An 18,318-nucleotide genomic window follows, 5' to 3' on the forward strand; every position below is an offset into this window, starting at 1 on the left:
GTGGCCCCACTCCCCTGGGTGTCTGCCAGGACAATAAAATCCTTCTGGCTCCTTCCCCAGCTCTGTCCTGGGACCGCCCCGTCCCTCCCTCCTGCTGGCTGGTTGCTGAGTGACCGCGTCGTCCCTGCTGAAGGAGAAAGGTCTTGCGTGTTGCAGGGCCTCTCACAGCCATGCTGCCCTCAGGGCGCCCAGCGGCCGGGGAAGGGGATCTGGGGGGGTTTGGCGGAGGGTCGGTCCCTGAGCCCTACGACAGCTTCATGCACAGCCACCTGCGCTTCTATGGCTACTTCCAAGGTGAGCCCTGGGTGGAGGGACGCATCCCCTCATCCACCCGGCCGGTTGGGCTGCAGCGGTGCTCTCCCCAAGGCCGGAAGATGGGCGGGCAGAAGAGCCCTGTGTCCCCAGGGGGTCCCTCTGAGCAGCGCCCCACCGAGGTGCCCAGCACAGGCAGTGCCGACCGCGGCTCCCTGAGGGGTCCTGGGCAGGAGCTGAGCTGTGAGTGAGACCCTGCAGCCCCCCAGCGCCAGCCTGAGCTCCCCACTCTGCCAGAGCCATGCGGTGGAGCCGGGAGCGTGCCGCAACCCCCGCCCCCAGCCCTTCCCGCTCGCCTTGCAGCCCTTTTGGCGCTGGAGCCAGCGCCCAGCCGGGGCACAGTGCTCCCCTCAGCACGGCAGCGCCGCGGGTCCCTGGGGGAGCCACGGGCTCTCTTCGCCCTTCCCTCGGCGCGGGGACCCCTGCCTGCTCCCCGCTGGCCTGTCGAGTGTGAAGTCATCAAGGAGGCGATCGAGCATGTTGGTGAGGGAGTGCTCGATCATCCCCTCCCCCTCACCCCTGTGCTGGACCCCCGCCATGCTTATGGTGCCCACCTGTGTCCCCCCACTTCCAGAGTGGGTTCCCCCTGAACCAGAGCCATTCTGCCAGCCCGCAGGCCACGAGCAGGCCCCAGCCGCCCTTGGTGAGGAGCAGGGCACCATCGTCTACCATCTCAGCCCAGGTAGCGGGGAGCAGGCAGCACTCCTGGGTGCCCCCTCAGTCCCTCCAAGCGCCCATCTCTGTCCCTCCGGGCTTCTCCCTGCAGCGCCCCAAGGCTCCTGCTTCACCCGTGCCCGGGTTGGGGGAGCCTCGGGCCCCCTCTCCTCACCGGCAGCCCCCTTGGAGGGTCCGCAGGACACCACGCTGCTCTTCGAATCCCGCTTCGAGAGCGGCAACCTCCAGAAAGCCATAAAGGTGTAAGAGAGGGGTCAGGGGGTGAGGGAGGGCAGCGGCGGTGGGGCCAGGAGCCGGAGCGTGGCCCATCCCGCCATGCAGGGGCCCCTATGAGTACGTGCTGACACTGCGGCCAGACCTGTACACCGCCAAACACACCCAGTGGTTCTACTTCCGCGTCCAAAACACCCGGCGAGACCCGCTCTACTGCTTTACCATCGCCAACCTTGCCAAGCCCAAGAGCCTCTACGGTGAGGGCATGCGGCCACTGCTCTACTCCCAGCGGGATGCCCAGAGCCACGGCGTCGGCTGGCGCCGGGTTGGGGCAAACGTCCGCTACTACCGGGGCAGCAGTGGGGAGGAGCCGGCTACTTTCCGCCTCTCCTGGACATCACGCTTCCCCCATGACGGCGACACCTGCTTCTTCGCCCATTCCTACCCCTACACCTACTCCGATCTGCAGCGCTACCTGCAGGCACTGGCAGGCGACCCGGTGCGCTCGCAGTACTGCGCGGTGCGGGCGCTGTGCCGAAGCCTGGCCGGCAACACCATCTACCTGCTGACCATCACCAGCCCCACTGGCACGGTGGCCAAGCGGGCAGTGGTGCTGAGTGCCCGCGCACACCCCGGGGAGAGCAGCAGCTCCTGGGCCATGCAGGGTTTCCTCGATTTCCTCCTCAGCGCCCACGCTGACGCCCAGCTCCTGCGCCAGCTCTTCATCTTTAAGGTGGTGCCCATGCTCAACCCTGACGGGGTGGTGGTGGGCAACTCCCGCTGCTCCCTGACAGGCCGGGACCCCAACAGGGCTTATGGGACAGCGCTCCGCGACTCCTTCCCTGGCGTGTGGCACCTGCGGGCCATGGTCGAGAGGTGAGGTGTGGGCACAGGGAGCCGGCAGGACGGTGCTCCTCCTGTGGCGGTGCCGGTGGCCGTATCCTGATGCATGCAGGGTGCTGGCGGAGCGGGAGGTGGTGCTGTACTGCGACTTCCACGGGCACAGCCGGAAGAACAATGTCTTCATGTATGGCTGTGACAGCGGTGGTGCCGGCGCCGGGATGCGGCTGCGCCAGCGCATTTTCCCCCTGATGCTGAGCAAAAACGCCCCTGACAAGGTGGGATGCTCTTAAGCCACCCACAGAGCTGGGAGCGGCATCCTTGCTGAGCTTCACAGTGACACTGGCTGGTGATGCAGGGAACGTGGCCACCGTGACGCTTCCCAAGGCGTCACTGCAGTGTCTCTGTGGACTGGGGAGGGGGATGCATCTCCCCGCCATGCTGACCCCAGGGTCGGTCCCAGTTCTCCTTTCCCAGCTGCAAGTTCAAGGTGCAGAAGAGCAAAGCGGGAACAGGCAGGGTTGTCATGTGGCGCATAGGTGTCTCCAACAGCTACACCATGGAGGTGGCCTTCGGCGGCTCCACGCTGGGTGAGGGACCACCGCGGGCCGGGGGTGACGGTGTTGGGTGGGTGGGTGGGTGGGCGGGAGGTCCCCAGGTTGGGAAGCCGCTGCTCATTTCATTCTCCACTGTCCCATCCAGGCGGGAGGAGCTCGCACTTCACCGTGGAGGACCTCAAGTCGCTGGGCTACCATCTCTGCGACACCCTGCTTGACTTCTGTGACCCCCATCCCGCCAAGGTGGGCCAGCAGCCGCAGCTCGAAGCGTGGTACCCAGGACAGTCCCGGAGGTGTAGTGCAGCCACAGTGATGCTGACTCCATCCTGCAGTTCCAGCAATGCCTGTCAGAGGTGGACACACTGCTGCGACAGCGGCTGGGCCAGGAACCAGGCTCCGGTAGCAGCTGGAGCGATGTCTCCCCTTCAGAGCTCGAGTCCAGGTACATCCTGGCCACGCTGTCCCACAGAGCCCCAAAGTGCTGGCAGGGGCTGCAGCCGGTTGTGTCCCCCACACAGCACCAGTGGCTCCAACAGCTCCGTGTCCGATGGGCCCCTGGCTCGCCTCTGCAGCCCGGTGAGTCCCTGCGTGCTGCTGCTTTTGGGGTGGGAGGGATGAAGCACCAGGGAGGCATGAGGTGTCACAGGGTACAGATGCCTTGGCACCACTTTGCCATCCGGTGCAGCCGCTGCAACAGAGGAGGAAGCGACTGCGGAGCCGGAGAGTGAGGAATGCTCTGCGTTGGACAAGTGCTGTCTCCCAGAGCCGTGCCAGCATCCCAGTAAGCCTGGACCCATGAGCACAGTCCAGGGTGGGACAGTCCTGCGGGAACGCTTGTCCCCAGTGCTGTCCCAGCATGGCGCCGGCACCCCTGGGGCTCCAGGTGGCTCTAGCCACTCATCTGTGTCCTCCCAGGCCAGGCTGGGACCCTCTAGGACCTGCAGGCCACCAGCTCTCCACAGCACCCAGAGAGGAGGCAGCACAGCGGGAGAGGAGCCCAGAGCCAGCTCTGGTGTCACCTTTTCCAGCGCAGCTGCAGTGGGGCACGGCCGCCGTGCCACCACAGTGGGTTCTCAGCTGGATGGTGGCACGAGCACAGCGTTGCACCATCAGCCGCCACTGAGCACCCACCAGCCCAGTGACATCACTGGTGACTCCTCACGGGATACAGCCCCGGCGGCTGGACTGGGGCCATCCCACCAGGAGGGCAGGCAGGCGGCTGCTGCCCGCAGGTGCAGGGCACATCCCCGCCTCACCGCCACTGGCAGGTCCTCACCACGCGCCACTCCGCGTTGCTGTGCCTGCGCTCGGGATTAAAAGCAGTGCCACAGCTGTGCTTCTGCGTGGTGACACCTGTTTTCATCCTGCCATCCCCCCTGCGGGGCTCCCCCTTGGTCCCCAGCCTGCCTGGAGCCTGCTGGCACCCAGCCCCTGCCACCATGACGGTGCCTTGGGCCCCACTGGCCCCGTGGCCATGGTGTCACCTCAGGCCTCCTCGCCGTGGCTACCTCAGGCACTGTCGCCGTGGTGGCTGGATGGCCGAGCCCAGAGAGTTGTGGTGGGCGGAGCTAAATCCAGTTGGTGGCTGGTCACGAGCGGGGTTCCCCAGGGCTCAGTGTTGAGGCCGATCTTGTTTAATTGGTCTTTTCTTCCAAGTTAGTAGCAATAGGACGTGAGGAAATGTCCTCAAGCTGTGTCAGCAGAGGTTTAGGTTGGAGATTAGGGAAAACGTCTTCACTACAAGAGTGGTCAGGCCCTGGCACAGGCTGCCCAGAGAGGTGGGGGAGTCGCTGTCCCTGGGGGGGTTCAAAAACCGTGCAGACGTGGCACTTGGGGACGTGGTTTGGGAGGCCTGGGGGTGTTGGGCTGGCGGCTGCACCTGATGATCCAAGAGGTCTTTTCCAGCCATAATATTCTATGATTCCTATGATGTCGGCGCAGGCCCCAGCGAGGCCTCACAGGCCCCGTTGCCATGGCGACGCCTCAGGCCTGTAGGCCGCAGACACACACGGCCACCCTCCGTTGCCATGGCGACCGGGCAGGGCCACCCCTCCGACCGGAAGTGATTTGCGGGCGCGCCGGAAGTACCGGGAGGGCGGAAGCGGAAGCGCTGGTGGTGGCGGTGGCGGCGGTGTCCTTCTGGGCCGTGACGCTGGGGTGGCACCATGGCGGACGCGGCTTCGCAGGTGCTGCTGGGCTCGGGGCTGACCGTGCTTTCGCAGCCCCTCATGTACGTGAAAGTGTTGGTGCAGGTAAGGGGGGGGCCGGTAAGGGAGAGCTGGGGGGGGGGAGCACCGGCTCCGGTACCAGCTGCAGGCTGCCTGTCCCCGCCGCAGGTGGGGTACGAGCCGCTGCCGCCCACCCTGGGGAGGAATGTCTTCGGGCGCCAGGTCTACCAGCTGCCCGGCCTCTTCGCTTACGGTGAGTCTGCACCGGTGGCGCGGCTCCCCCCGCCCGTGTCCCGCCGCCCCCCGGGACAGCCAGTGGCTGCGGGGTTTCCTCTCGTGGCGTGTGGGGAGGTCCCGCGTGGCGTGACCGGTCCCCGCTGCCCCCAGCCAAGCACATCGTGAAGGTCGATGGAAGAGCGGGACTCTTCAAAGGCCTCACCCCCCGCCTCTGCTCCAGCGCCATCGGCACCATCGTGCACAGCAAAGTGCTGCAGGTACTGCGGACGGGACAGACGGATGGATGGGGGGACATGCGGGACATGGCTGCTAGCCCTGGTGGGACCGTGGAGGTGCAGAGACCCCGCGTCTTGGTGCTGGCAGGGCCTTCCTGTCCCCCACGGCCACACTAACTCTCACCTTTCCTCCCCAGCGGTATCAGGAAGCCGAGCAGGCTGAGGTAGGTGTGAGGCTGAGGCCGCTTCCCCGGTGAACCCTCCATCCCTGTCCCCCTCTGCCCGTCCCTCCCTCCATCTCCCAGAATGGCGGGGGTTGGAAGGGACCCCTGGAGCTCACCCTGTCCCACTCCCTGCGTGAGCAGGCACCCCCAGAGCAGGGGCACAGGACCGCGTCCAGGCAGGGTGTGAATGTCTCCAGGGAAGGGACCCCACAGCCTCCCTGGGCAGCCTGTGCCCCTGCTCTGGCACCCGCACAGGGAAGGGGTTTGTCCTCACATTCAGGTGGAACTTCCCGTGTTCCAGCTTGTGCCCGTGGCCCCTTGGCCTGGCGTTGGGCACCACTGAAAAGAGCCCAGCCCCATCCTCCTGACACCCGCCCTTCAGATATTTATAAGCATTGATGAGATCCCCCCTCAGTCTCCTCTTCTCCAGGCTGAACAGACCCAGGTCTCTCAGCCTTTCCTCATAAGGGAGATGCTCCAGTCCCCTGATCATCTTGGCAGCTCTCCGCTGGCCTTGCTCAAGTCCCTGTCCCTCTTGAACTGGGGGTGGGCCAGAACTGGATGCATCCTTCCCTCCCTCCCTCCCAATGTCCATTTGGGTGCCACAGGACACTAAGGGTATAAAGCTACTAGAGAGTGTTCAGAGGAGACCACGGAGTTGGGGAAGGGTTTAGAGGGGAAACCGTACGAGGAGCGGCTGAAGTCCCTGGGTTTGTTCAGCTGGAGCAGAGGAGGCCGAGGGCAGCCTCATGGCGCTCTGCAGCTCCCTCCCGAGGGCAGGAGGAGGGGCAGGGCTGGTCTCTTCTCTCTGGTGACCAACGCCAGGACCCGAGGGAACAGCAGGGAGATGTGCCAGGGGAGGGTTAGGCTGGGCATTAGGGAAAGGCTCTTCCCCCCGAGGGTGGCGGAGCCCTGGCACAGGCTCCCCAGGGAGGCATCACGGCACCAGCCTGGCGATGTTCCAGAAGCACTTGGACAAGGCCCTCGGAGCTACGGTGTGAATTTGGGGTGTCCTGTGCAGGGACAGGAGCTGGACTTGATGACCCTTGCGGGTCCCTTCACACTCAGGACATTCTATGATTCTATGATTTCTCCCTCTGTCCATCCCTCCTTCCTGCGGGCACCCCCAGCTGTGGCAGAGGCAGCCCAGCATCATGTGCTGCCCCCAGGGAGAGATGCCTGGCGCAGAGGGCTCTGGGGGGCTGCTGAGCCTGCACTGCGGGGGTGAGTCCTTTCAGGGGTGGTGGGGTGGGAGCGGTGCCTTTTGGGGGGCTGTTCCCCACTTGATGCCTCTTTCCCTCCCCAGCCTGGAGCCAACAAGAAGGAGCCTGTGTCCTCGCTGGAGCAGGTCCTGAAGGAGGTGAGGAGGAGGGCACTGGGATCTGCTGGGGTGCAAGAGGGGCTCGGTATGACACTGGTGCCGCTGGGCTCTCTGCCTGCCGTGTCCCTGTCACCCAGCCCTCTCCGCCTGACAGCCCGTTTGTCCCCAGACCTCCCGAGAGATGGTTGCGCGCTCAGCTGCCACACTCATCACCTACCCCTTTCACGGTAGGTGTCCCCCCGTAGCTGGTGTGCGGGCCAGGTGATGCGTGCCTGTCACTCCTGTGTCACCCCGGAGTGTCCCCGCGCCTCCCCTGACCCCCGCGCCGCCTGTCTCTGCCCGCAGTGATCACCCTGCGCTGCATGGTGCAGTTCATCGGCCGAGAGACCAAGTACAGGTACGGGGCGGGGGGGCTGGGGGCTGCTCTGGGGGGCTGTCCGCTTGCAGGGCCCCCTCTGACCGCCACGGTCTCCTCTTCCTCCCCAACCCAGCGGGACACTAAGCGCCTTCACCACGATTTACCGAGAAGAAGGCATCCTGGGCTTCTTCGCGTGAGTGCTGACAACGGGGGTCTCGGGGACGGGCAGCGGGCATCTGTGGGCCTCACTCGCCGCACGGCTCACTTCTCCCTCCGGCTGCAGTGCCGCAGCTCTGCTCTCCCATCGCCCCGGGCTCCGGAGGTGCTCTGCCCTGACCTCGGGTGCCGCTGGGGTGCGCGGTTCCCCGTTCTGCCCTCCCCAGGGGGCTTCCTGGTGTGAATCTGGCAAACCCTCGCCTCACAGCCACTGGCCCTGGTGACACCCAGTGCCTGGAGACATTAAAACAGCAATGGTGTATTAACCCTTCCCTGGGACCACCGGCTGGGAGGTGTTTTGGGTCCCTCTGCATCCGTGTCCTCTTGGAACCGCTTGTCTGAGCGTCCCTGCTCCCAGGGTGGGGAGTTCCCCCCTTTAACCGACTGTGGGTGAACAGCTGCTCCCCCCCGTTCTCAACCGGCTGTTTCCTGGCTCTCTGCGCAGCCAGATCCAGGCCTGCCCTAGGCTGACGTTCCTGCTGCCTCTTCTCTTTCAGTGGCCTCATCCCCCGGCTCCTTGGGGACATCCTTTCGCTCTGGCTCTGCAACATGCTGGCCTACCTCATCAACACGTACGCGCTGGAGAACGGGGTATGGGCTCTGCACCCTGCTCGGGGGGCTCCTGGGGCGGGCTGGGGGCAGCACGGCAGCGTCGCTGGTGCTGAGCTGACCGTAGTGAGGGACAGGGGAGGCTCAGGGGACCATCCAGCGGGGCAGGGCCCTGCTTTGGGGTGGCAGCTCTGCTCTGTGGTGGTTGAAGATGCCTTTTTCTCCTCCCGCAGGTCTCAACCATGGCTGAGATGAAGAGCTACTCACAGGCAGTCACTGGAGTGAGTACAGCCCGTGCGTGCGTGACGCTGTCTCCCTGAGGGGAGGTTGAAGAGAACTGAATCTGTTTTTCCCATTGAAATGGGATCTTGTAATCCCGCCTGCCCTGTGGCTGTTGTGCTGGGGAGCAGAGCCGGGCGCTGCCCCGCGCTCCGGAGGCATCGGCCTGCGGGGGAAGGAATGCTCCGTGGAGGAGATGTGTGACCCTGCGCGCCTGTGGGCTCACGGCCTCGCCTCTGCGTAGCCTGACCCTCCGTGGAGCCTGTGGGATCCCTGGGGGGTCCCTGGGCAACTTTTGGGGTTTGTCCTCCCCGTGTGGAGGGAAGTGGGGAGATCCCCGCGGGGGGCTGCTGCCCACCAGCTCTCCTCTCCCTTGCAGTTCTTTGCCAGCATGCTGACCTACCCCTTCGTGCTCGTCTCCAACCTGATGGCTGTTAATAACTGCGGGTGAGTCTGCCCCCGCCTCCCACCCCGCTGCGAGGGCCAGCCTGAGCCTGGGGGGGCTGGCGCGGGTGACGGCCACGTGCCTCCGCGCCGGATCAGCTCCCGAAACCGCCCTTCTGAAGCTCCCGGATGGCAAAGAGGTTTCAAACTCACTGTGGGATTGATCCCTCGGCAGCAGTGCTGTGGGAGGGGATGAGTGGAGTGGGAGCCCAGCCTTGGAAGGGCTATTTTGGGGTTCAGCCCAGCAAGGAGCCGCAGAGGGGACAGGTCATACCCCACTGGGTGGAAATAATCCTCCTCTCTTCCCCAGGCTGGCGGGGGGCCTCCTTCCCTATGCACCCACCTACTCCTCCTGGCTGGACTGCTGGAGCCAGCTGCACAGGGAGGTAAGTGGTCGGAGCTGGGAGGCACTGGGGTGCTGCCTGGCCAGGATAGAGCCCTTTCAGGGTCTGGGGGAACTGTGCCGGGGCTCGGGGCAGCCCTGACTCACCCAGCGGTGGTCGTCTTTCCCCTTCCAGGGCAACATGAGCCGAGGGAACAGCCTGTTTTTCCGCAAGGTGCCCGCAGGGAAACGATATGTGTGGGAGGAGAGGAGGTTTCGCTGAAGCCAGAGCCCAGAGGGGAATCATGAAGCTGATGCTGGGCTCTGAAGGTCGGGAATTATGAGAGAGTGGTGATTTCTATACTGTTTTTTAAAATCATTTAATGCTGAGAGATGAAGGTGGACATGTGAGAGTGTCTGTCGTAGGGCTGGGGGCTTCCTGTGGGGGGCTGGCCAATGCCGAGTGTTCTCTCCCCAGTTTGGAGCGCCGTCCCTATTATCCTTATTCCCCTATCGATTTTCCGACCCCTTTTCATCAGCCCAGCACCCACACAGACCCCCCGTAGGCCCAGTTGGCTGGGATGGGTGCTGGATCCATCCCATGAGGTGTCGTCACCTCCGTCCTCCTGTCCCTGTGGGGACTGGTGCCCGTGGCTTGTCTTCAGCCTGAAAGTGTGGGTGTTGCAGAGGCTTCCTGGTAAATCTTGCAGAAATCCCTGTCCCGCTTCCGACTGTTATGCCCTGGGTGCCTTTTCCCAGCCTTGGACCCACTTGAGGATGTTTCGACAGAGCAAATTCCCCTGGGCGATGGTGCCTGGAACCACCACCCCTTACAAATAACCATGTTTTAAAGACCGGCTGTACAAATGTCACAGGCGCTTGGGGAGTGACAGCCCCAACTACCCCAGGGGCTGCTCGGAGGCCCCTCATTCGTGGCTGGGGATAATTGTGGGGCAGTTTCCCCTCCCTCGCTCCCTCTCAGGGCGGTGGTGGTGGGGGCAGATTGGATCCATCCTGGTTCAGCACCCGTGGGGGTGTTGCAGCACCCCCAAGTGAGAGGGGATGGTGGCACGTCTGGGCTGTGAAAAGAGGGTGGTGGTGGTGGGGTTGTGAACCCTGTCAGAGGGTTGTACGGCCGCAGGGGGGGGCCGCGCAGCTGGTGACTGGGTTGTGGAGCTGGAGGGGGGCTTGCACACCCAGCAGGAGGGCTGTGCAGCTGGGTGAAGAGCCGCACATACCCAGTGCGGGGGCTGCATACCCAGGGGCAGGGTTGCACAGCTGAAGGAGGGGTTGTTGAACACCCAGCAGAGGTTATTACGCATGCAGGGGAGTGAAAAACTGGGCGGTGGGTTGCACACCCAGCAGGGGTTGTTGCACACCCAGCAGCGCCTATTGCACGTACAGCGGGGTGCAAAGCGGGGAGCTGCACACCCGGCAGGGGTTATTGCACACTCCATGGCAGGTTGTAAAGCTGGGAAGTGGGTCACACACCCAGTGACAGGGTTCCACACTTGGCAGGGGTTGTTACACACCCAGCACTGGCTATGTCACACTTGGCAGGGCAGCGCAAAGCGGGGAGTTGAGTTGCACAGCCGGAGCAGGGGTTGTTGCACACCGCCGGGGAGGGTTGCGCAGCCGGAGCAGGGGTTGTTGCACACCCCGAGAGAGGGTTGCACAGCTGGAGCAGGGGTTGTTATACATGTAGAGGGTTGCAAAACTAGTTAGTGGGTGGCACACCTGGCAGGAGGGGTTGCGCGCCCCCGGAGAGGGTTGCACGCCCGGAGAGCGGGTTGCACGCCTAGTGCGGGCTGTTGCACGGCTGGAGCAGGGTTTGCACACCCAGCGGGGGGGGGGGGGGGTCGCACGCCCAGCGGGGGGTCGCACAGCCGCCGGCGAAGCGCCGCGGGAAGCCCGGGGGCGGGCTCGGGGAGGCGGTGCCGAGGTGTGTATGGGGGGGGCGGCCGGTCGGTCCCGGACGTCCTTCCCCGCCCTCCGGTGCCGGCGCCATGGCGGAGCCGGGTGCGGACGGCGGCGGCGGGGGGTTCCTGAGCAGCGGGAGCGAGCGGCGGTGCCGGGCGCGGCTGGCGGCGGCGGCGGGGGGGGCGCGGGGGGCGGCGGCGGCGGCGGTGCTGGTGCCGCTGTGCTCGGTGCGGGGCCGCCCCGCGCTGCTCTTCACGCTCCGCTCCCGCCGCCTGGGCGGGCCCCACAGCGGCGACGTCAGGTACCGGCGGCGGGGAGCGGGCACCGGGGCCCGGCCGGCCCGGGCGGTGCCGTTACCTCTTACACAGCTTCCCCGGGGGGCGGCGGGACCCGGCGGACGGCGACGCGGTGGCCACGGCGCTGCGGGAGACGCGGGAGGAGCTGGGGCTGGCGCTCGGCGCCCCGAGAGTCTGGGGGCAGCTGCGGCTCCTGCCCGACCGGGTACCGAGCACCGGGGGGGAACACGACCGGGGCACCGGGGGGACGGCGGGGGGGACGGGACACCGTGGGGGCGGGCGGTGTTGGGGGGCACGGAGCGGCTGGGGACACCAAGGACACGGCGGGGGGTGTTACAAGGACGCAGTGGTAGGAACATGGGTGACGGGTGTGGGGTGACAGGGACACAGGGCACCGGCTGCGGGTGAGGGGGTGACACACGCTATGGGTGTCAAGGTGGGGCGCAGGGGGTCAAAGCGGGTGGGTGGCACTTCGGGGAGGAACGGGGGGGGTTGTCACCCTCCCCCCCAGTCCGTTGCTGACACACCTTCCAGCAGGGACAGATGGTGGCTCCCATCGTGGCCAACCTGGGGCCCCTGGAGGACTTGACGCTGACCCCCAACCCCGATGAGGTGGGCAAGTATCCCCTTTCCCCAGTGCCACCGCAGCAGATGGCCCCCGGTCAACCCCTCGCCGCCTGTGCCGACAGGTGGAAGAGGTCTTCACCCTGCCCCTGGCTCACCTCCTGCGGGAGGAGAACCAGGGCTACACCCACTTCCGCACCGCCGGCCGCTACGGCTACACCCTGCCAGTCTTCCTCAACGGTCCCCACAGGGTCTGGGGGCTGACAGCCATCATCACCGAGCTGACCCTGGAGCTGTTGGCGCCTGACCGCTACCGCAGGAAAACCCACGTGCTGGCCCGCGGCCCCTCGGCTCGGCCGCCCAAGGGGAGCTCAGCCTGACACGGGTGGGGACAGGGTGGCCCCCGCCTGCGCCAAGTGCCAGCGTGCTGTTTTTAGGGGAGGGGGGGGACATACAGGCAGAGCTGTCCCTGTTTGTGTGGCTGTTGTTGCCCACCGGGCACCTGTAGGCAGGCCGCACCGCACACGCGGGGATGGGGGGTGGTGGCAGCCCCACCCCGGTGCCGCTGCTGATGTCACACGCACTGTGAGTTAAGGGAAAAAAAACAAAGCCATGTTTTGAACCACTTGCGCCACGGCCTCTGAGTTATGCCGCCTGTTATCCCTCGGTGCCAGCACCGCGGCAGGGGGGACACAACAGCCGCTGCTCCTGGCACTAGTACAGGCAGGAGCGGCCCTGGTGCCACCGCGGCGACGGCAGGGAGCGCAGGGTCCCCAGGGAGGGACATGTAGCTGTGTAATACCCCGGCTGCCCCACAACTGCTGCCTCTCACCCCTGCCCAGCCCTAGAGAGGGGACATGGAGTCTCACGGAAAGCCAGGATTTCCCCTCTGGGTGTATCTGGACCTTGGCTGGGTGATCCCCGCAATTCCTGGGGATCCCCCCGATCCCTGGCGATCCCCTGCTCAAGGGGAGGTAGGACCCAGAGCCCCCCAGCAGCCCCCTCCTACTATTTTATGCTCACAGCCTACTCCTGCCCCCAGCAAAGAGAGGAGCCCATGAGCGCAGCGGTGTTTATTGAGGACTCCCCCAACACAGCCCCAGAACTCCTGCGAGAAGCCCCTCGCCCCCCAGGGAAGCCCCCCCAGCAGGAAACAGCAGGGCCACCACCACTGGCAGCCCTTGCTCCGCTGCCGGGTCCTTATGCCGATGCTGCTTGGGCTTTGGCCTCCCCGTAGCGCCGCATCCTCTCCTCCAGCTCTGGTCGGAAGTGGCGGATGAGCCCCTGTGTGAAGCAATTGGGACGGAGTTAATGGTGCAGGGAAAGGCCACCAGCCCCCTCCTTGCCCCCAGACCCTGCTCCCGGCCTGAAATCTGCCCCCACCTGCACGGGCCAGGCCGCGCCGTCGCCCAGGGCGCAGATGGTGTGACCCTCGATCTGCTTGCTGATCTCCCACAGCGCGTCAATCTCAGCCACCTGCGCGTTGCCCTGCACGAACCGCGCCATGACCTTGTTCATCCAGTCGACGCCTGTGGTGGGGAGGGGGATGGCCGTGAGGGGGCTGCAGTACATCTCCCTCCCCCCACCTGCCCGAGCCCCGCACTCACCTTCCCGGCATGGGGTGCACTGCCCGCAGCTCTCGTGCTTGTAAAACTCAATGAGGCGAGCGATGGCTTTAATGACGTCCGTCTGGGGAGGAAGAGGAGGGTGAGGACCCTGCTGCAGTGCTGGGGGGGGCTGGGGAGGGGGCTTCTCCCTTACCGATTTGTCCATAACGATGACGGCGGCCGTGCCGAGCCCGCTCTGCGCCTGCACCAGGGAATCGAAGTCCATCAGCACGGTCTCGCACACCGACTTGGGGAGCAGCGGTGTGGAGGAGCCCCCCGGGATGACGGCCAGCAGGTTATTCCAGCCCCCGCGGACACCCCCTGTCAGAGAGGGGGAGGGACAGGACGGGCTGAGCCAGGCCCAGCGCCGGCCCGGCGCAGCTCCGTGGGGCGGCCCACAGCACTTACCAGCGTGCTTTTCGATGAGCTCCTTCAGCGGCACAGACATCTCCTCCTCCACGGTGCAAGGGTTGTTGACGTGACCCGAGATGTTGAAGAGTTTCGTCCCTGAATTGCGCTCCCGCCCGAAGCTGGCGAACCAGGCGCCCCCCCGCCGGCAGATGGTGGGGGCCACAGCCACCGTCTCCACGTTGGCCACCGTGGTGGGGCAGCCGAAGACACCTGGAAGCAGTGGGAGCTCTCAACGGCCGCGCTCCACCTGCAGCAGGACAGCGGCCTGGGAACAACTGGTGTTGTTCAGTCGCTGCCATTTTGTCCTGCTCTTGAGCCACGGCTGGAAATTAAGGCTCGTGCTGCCAAGAGCCGGCGGCAAAGCGGGGAGGGCCGGGGACGTACCCACATCGGCAGGGAAGGGGGGCTTCAGACGCGGCTTGCCCTGCTTGCCCTCGAGGGACTCGATCAGTGCCGTCTCTTCCCCGCAGATGTAGGCACCGGCGCCCCTTGCCACGAACACGTCGAAGGCGTACCCCGAGCCGCAGGCGTCCTGCCCCAGCAGCCCGGCCTCGTAGGCCTCCCGGATGGCCACCTGCAGTGGGAAAGGGGGTTGTGAGTGAGTCTGGGGGCTCCCCGCCGGTGAGGTGTCCCCCATCCCGCCACTCACCTGCAGGTTGGAGGCCTCGTTGTAGAACTCGCCGCGGATGTAGATGTAGGCGGCGCGGGCGCCCATGGCGCGCCCCGCCACCAGGCAGCCCTCCACCAGTTTGTGGGGGTCGTGGCGCATGATCTCCCGGTCCTTACACGTGCCTGGTTCCCCCTCATCCGCGTTCACCACCAGGTACTTGGGTCTGGCGGGGACAGGCGCCGTCAAGGCTGGGCTCCCTACGGAGAGGGAGCCGCGGTGGCGGTACCGGTGCCGTGACCGGTCTCACCTGCCGTCCGGGGGTTTGTTCATGAAGCTCCACTTGAGGCCGGTGGGGAAACCGGCGCCGCCGCGGCCCCGCAGCCCCGAAGCCTTGATCTCGCCGAGGATCCAGTCCACCCCCTTGAGCAGGATCTCCTTCGTCTTGTACCAGTCGCCGCGACGCAGCGCTCCCTGCAACCTGCGGGCGCGGCCGGTGGCACCGGGACGGGCCGCACCGGCACCCGCCGCCCGCTCCCCGTTACTCACCTCCAGTCGTGCCGCCCGTAGAGGTTGGTGAAGATGCGGTCCTCGTCCCGCAGCGACCCGAACTGCGTCTTCTTGGGCGCCGTCTGCGGGGAGAGAGGGGCTCAGCACCGGTAATGGCGGCCCTCGGTAACGGCGGCCCCCGGTCCCCACGCACCGAGAAGGAGGCGGCGGGCAGGCGCCGCAGCGCCAGCAGCTGCCGGGCGGCCATGGCGGGGCGGGCACCGGCACCGGGACCGCCGTCACCTTCAGGCGCCCCCCGCGAAGTCCCCACCGGCGGTGACGTCAGAGCCGAGCGCCGGAGGCTTGACGCGGCTGTGGCGTCGGCGAGTGGGCGGGCCCGTGGTTAGGCGGGGGGCGTGGCCCCCGGAAGGGGGCGTGGCTAAATTGGCGCCAAGCCCGCGCCGCCACGTGCCCTGTGCTCGGGCGCGGGTCGGGTTTTGGCGGGTGAAACCTGTTCCCCCCGTCTCCCCCCTTCCCGGGATGCCTTCCCCCCCCCATCCCCCAACACCCCTGGGGGGGGCTGCACCACACACCCCACCCCGCCCCCGGTGGCCTCGTCCTGGTGAGGGAGTGGGGTTGGGGGGGGCACCGGGCCCAGGGGATGTTGTTCGCCTTCCCACAGTCCCAGCGGTGGGGCGCCGGTAGCTCCCCACGGCCCCGGAAGGTGGGGCAGCCTCCATCCAGCCCCGCAGCTCCAGGGTGGCAGGGTGACCCCGGTACTGCCAGTGCCCCGGGGTGGCCCAGCCAGGGCAGGCCAGCATCCCCCCATCCCCCCATGAGCATCGGTGGGCCACCGTGAGCTGGGACCCCCAGCCACCCCCCTGCTTTCAGGCAGGCAACCAGCGAGGGTATGGCAAGGGCTTTCGTGCCCCTCGGGGAGAGGCCGGGGAACAGCTGGGCGGCTCCCCACATCTGGAGCAGGGCGGCCAAGCGAGGAATAATCCGGAGGATTATGTGTGTGCGCGGGCGCGGTGCCCCCCCCTCCCTGCCTGCCCTGCATATCCCCAGATATTCCATAAAAACCTCAAATCCCTACGCAACCCCGGCCACTGTCGCACCCCCCTCCCAGTCCTGCTTTGCCCCGGGAGGGTGGCAGCCCCCCAGATCTGCGCCAGCCGGCCCCCCCCGGGGCCAGGCATGCCCTGCGGCACGGGGGCAGGCCCCAGCCATGGGCAACTGCACCAAGACCCCTGAGCGGAGGCTCCCCAAGGTAAGGCTGGGCTGCTCCCACCCTGGGGTGGAAAAGGAGGGCAGGGGGGAGCCCCCTCCTCGCCGCTGACGCCCGCTCTGCCTGCAGGACGGGAAGCCGCACACCGGCACCCCGGCTCCTGGCGCTGAGGACCCTGAGGAGGTGGCAGAAGCGGCGCAGTCTCCCCCGCTGCAAAACTACTCGGTGCTGCAGGGGCTGGTGGGGCCAGCCTGCATCTTCCTGCGGCAGAGCATCGCCATCACCCAGATGGTAGGCACCTGTTCCCTTCCTCTGCGAGACCGCCGCAGCGGGCACCGTGCTGCCGGCTGTGTCCCGCGGCCACCCGCGAGCCGGCGAGGGGGATTTAGGGCAGGATCCCTGGTGGGGGGGATCCGTGGGAGAAGGGATGCCTTCTTTGGCTCTTCCTGCTTTCTCTTTCCCAGGACCGAGAGCTGCGGCCGGAGGAGATCGCAGGTGAGCAGGCGTGGGGGCCAGGGGGGCCCTCACCCCGGTTGGGAGCTCCCCCAGCTGCGGCGGTGCCGGTGGTGATGCTGCGCTGTCCCCCAGAGCTGAAGCAGGCCTTCCGGGAGTTCGACAAGGACCGCGACGGGTACATCAGCTACAAGGACCTGGGCGAGTGCATGCGGACCATGGGCTACATGCCCACCGAGATGGAGCTCATCGAGCTGTCCCAGCAGATCAGTACGTGGCGGGGTGCGGGGGGCTCCCTCCACCCCGTGGCAACCAGATCATCCCCCCAGCGATCCCTGACCCCCACCCTCGTGACCGCCCCTCCCTTTCTTTGTGCTGCAGCTGGGGGCAAGGTGGATTTTGATGACTTCGTGGAGCTGATGGGCCCCAAGATGCTGGCAGAGACGGCGGATATGATTGGGATCAAGGAGCTGCGCGATGCTTTCCGTGAGGTGAGGGGACAGGGACGGGGACAGAGCCCCCGGGAGCGGGCAGGCTGGCGGGTTGCCCGCGCGCCGAGGGCAGCCGTGGCCAACGGGTGCTTGCCGCGCAGTTCGATACCAACGGGGACGGAAAGATCAGTATGGCGGAGCTGCGGGAAGCCATGTGCAAGCTGTTGGGGCAGCAGCTCAACTACCGGGAGGTGGATGAGATCCTCAAGGACGTGGATCTCAACGGGGACGGCCTGGTGGACTTTGAAGGTAGGGGCTGGGGCGGGGGCCGGGAACGTCCCCGGGAATATTCGGGATGTTCTGTGCATATTCTCCTGCCGGCAGAGTTTGTGCGGATGATGTCGCGCTGAGGGTGGCGCGTGCCAACACGAGACCCCAGCCCCCGCCGTGCCTTATGAAGAGGAGGGGGCCGCGGAGGAGACGCCCGGCGCCGGCCACTGCAGCTGGGGTCGTGCCGGCGCGGCGCGGTGCCCGGAATGAGGCCCTCGCTTCTTCATTGCCGGAGGTACCCACGCTCATCCTCAGCCGCGCATCTGTCCGGCTGCCGAGGTCCAACCGTGGCATGGGGCACTGGGGCCACTGCCAGGTCCCTTTTCGGCACAGATTTGGCCGGGCATCGGCCGCTCTTGCCCTGACCTCTGCTCTCTCCCGCTCCCCACCCCGCAGCGTCCCCCTTCCCACCCTGACCTCACCCCACCTGCTGCTGCCCAAAACCCGAACCCACCAGTCCCGCCTCCTCCATCTTCCCCCGGCTCATCCCTTCAGCCTCCATTTTGACCCCTGTACCCGAAGCCGAGCCCCTGACGTTGACCCTGCTCCCCTTGCGCTGTGATTTAGGACTGACCTTACAGTGTTGCCCCCACCACCCGTCCCCCATCACTGTGCTTTGAGCTCAGGCTTACCCCCTGACCCTGCTCCCTCCCGCCCCGCGCCGGCGAGGCCTCCCTCCGCTTTTGGGGTCTGCACGGACGCTCCCTCCGACCCCCTCCCAGCGCAGGGGGGGACACGTCGGCGCTCCGGCCAGGACATCCTTGAGGAAAGAAGCCGGGAATAAAGCTTTAGCGTTGCCCGCCCGGGAGCGTGGGGCAGGCTCCCTGCCTTGCGTGTAGTTTGGGGTAATTTTTGCACCTCTGAGTTAAGGAAACCCTCTGCTTCCGAGCCGCGCTCCCCACCTTGGGGGTGTGTGTGAACAAATGTATTCATTTTTTTCAATCTTTGCCCTTTTGAAATGAAAAACTCTCTCGACGACGGACTTTGGTTTGTCCTTATGTTGAGTTTAAAATAGAACTTATTGCTGGGGGGATCCCCCCTCCTTGGTCTCA

The 18,318-nt window shown here is 66.2% G+C and overlaps 6 protein-coding genes across 7 annotated transcripts in view; 5 read left to right on the forward strand and 1 right to left on the reverse strand.

Annotated features, from left to right (window-relative positions):
- Nucleotides 1-54: 54 nt before the first annotated feature.
- AGBL2 (AGBL carboxypeptidase 2) lies at nucleotides 55-3,933 on the forward strand. Its single transcript, XM_075095088.1, has 13 exons — nucleotides 55-294; nucleotides 367-495; nucleotides 616-795; nucleotides 887-994; nucleotides 1,079-1,229; nucleotides 1,309-2,076; nucleotides 2,156-2,318; nucleotides 2,504-2,630; nucleotides 2,743-2,840; nucleotides 2,930-3,039; nucleotides 3,116-3,173; nucleotides 3,283-3,378; nucleotides 3,513-3,933. Exons 1-13 carry the CDS (start codon nucleotides 171-173, stop codon nucleotides 3,912-3,914), a joined length of 2,514 nt encoding a protein of 837 aa, XP_074951189.1. The 5' UTR covers nucleotides 55-170; the 3' UTR covers nucleotides 3,915-3,933.
- On the forward strand, nucleotides 3,891-9,322 carry MTCH2 (mitochondrial carrier 2). The gene is made up of 13 exons (XM_075095183.1): nucleotides 3,891-4,849; nucleotides 4,934-5,018; nucleotides 5,153-5,259; nucleotides 5,415-5,441; nucleotides 6,748-6,801; nucleotides 6,932-6,989; nucleotides 7,108-7,159; nucleotides 7,254-7,313; nucleotides 7,834-7,927; nucleotides 8,119-8,166; nucleotides 8,544-8,611; nucleotides 8,919-8,994; nucleotides 9,127-9,322. Exons 1-13 carry the CDS (start codon nucleotides 4,763-4,765, stop codon nucleotides 9,211-9,213), a joined length of 903 nt encoding a protein of 300 aa, XP_074951284.1. The 5' UTR covers nucleotides 3,891-4,762; the 3' UTR covers nucleotides 9,214-9,322.
- A 1,599-nt stretch (nucleotides 9,323-10,921) lies between these two features.
- On the forward strand, nucleotides 10,922-12,335 carry NUDT8 (nudix hydrolase 8). Its single transcript, XM_075095193.1, is given in 4 exon segments — nucleotides 10,922-11,215; nucleotides 11,217-11,351; nucleotides 11,681-11,758; nucleotides 11,836-12,335. Coding segments are annotated over 4 exon segments (747 nt in total). The 5' UTR covers nucleotides 10,922-10,936; the 3' UTR covers nucleotides 12,091-12,335.
- A 433-nt stretch (nucleotides 12,336-12,768) lies between these two features.
- Nucleotides 12,769-15,220, reverse strand: NDUFV1 (NADH:ubiquinone oxidoreductase core subunit V1). Of its 2 annotated transcripts, XM_075095132.1 has the most exons (10): nucleotides 15,039-15,220; nucleotides 14,885-14,967; nucleotides 14,646-14,816; nucleotides 14,378-14,561; nucleotides 14,113-14,302; nucleotides 13,726-13,938; nucleotides 13,472-13,638; nucleotides 13,318-13,399; nucleotides 13,094-13,239; nucleotides 12,769-12,994 (listed from the first exon to the last, which is right to left on the reverse strand). In XM_075095132.1, the coding sequence occupies exons 1-10, from the start codon at nucleotides 15,090-15,092 to the stop codon at nucleotides 12,911-12,913; spliced, it is 1,374 nt and encodes a 457-aa protein (XP_074951233.1). In that variant the 5' UTR covers nucleotides 15,093-15,220; the 3' UTR covers nucleotides 12,769-12,910. The 2 variants fall into 2 exon arrangements, with proteins under 2 accessions (XP_074951233.1, XP_074951232.1); XM_075095131.1 differs by having other exon boundaries at nucleotides 13,094-13,399; nucleotides 15,039-15,204.
- A 768-nt stretch (nucleotides 15,221-15,988) lies between these two features.
- GATD1 (glutamine amidotransferase class 1 domain containing 1) overlaps nucleotides 15,989-18,318 on the forward strand; it is a 110,251-nt gene continuing 107,921 nt past the window's right edge. Inside the window, exon 1 of the mRNA XM_075095172.1 lies at nucleotides 15,989-16,012. The gene's annotated coding sequence lies outside the window, so the exon portion shown is untranslated. The remainder of the gene's footprint in view (nucleotides 16,013-18,318) is intronic.
- CABP2 (calcium binding protein 2) lies at nucleotides 16,015-18,241 on the forward strand. The gene is made up of 7 exons (XM_075095201.1): nucleotides 16,015-16,094; nucleotides 16,182-16,343; nucleotides 16,517-16,547; nucleotides 16,641-16,775; nucleotides 16,887-16,996; nucleotides 17,098-17,245; nucleotides 17,321-18,241. The coding sequence occupies exons 1-7, from the start codon at nucleotides 16,053-16,055 to the stop codon at nucleotides 17,344-17,346; spliced, it is 654 nt and encodes a 217-aa protein (XP_074951302.1). The 5' UTR covers nucleotides 16,015-16,052; the 3' UTR covers nucleotides 17,347-18,241.

The sequence above is a fragment of the Phalacrocorax aristotelis genome, chromosome 5 (assembly GCF_949628215.1).
Source record: "Phalacrocorax aristotelis chromosome 5, bGulAri2.1, whole genome shotgun sequence".
NCBI classification, from domain to species: Eukaryota; Metazoa; Chordata; class Aves; order Suliformes; family Phalacrocoracidae; genus Phalacrocorax; species Phalacrocorax aristotelis.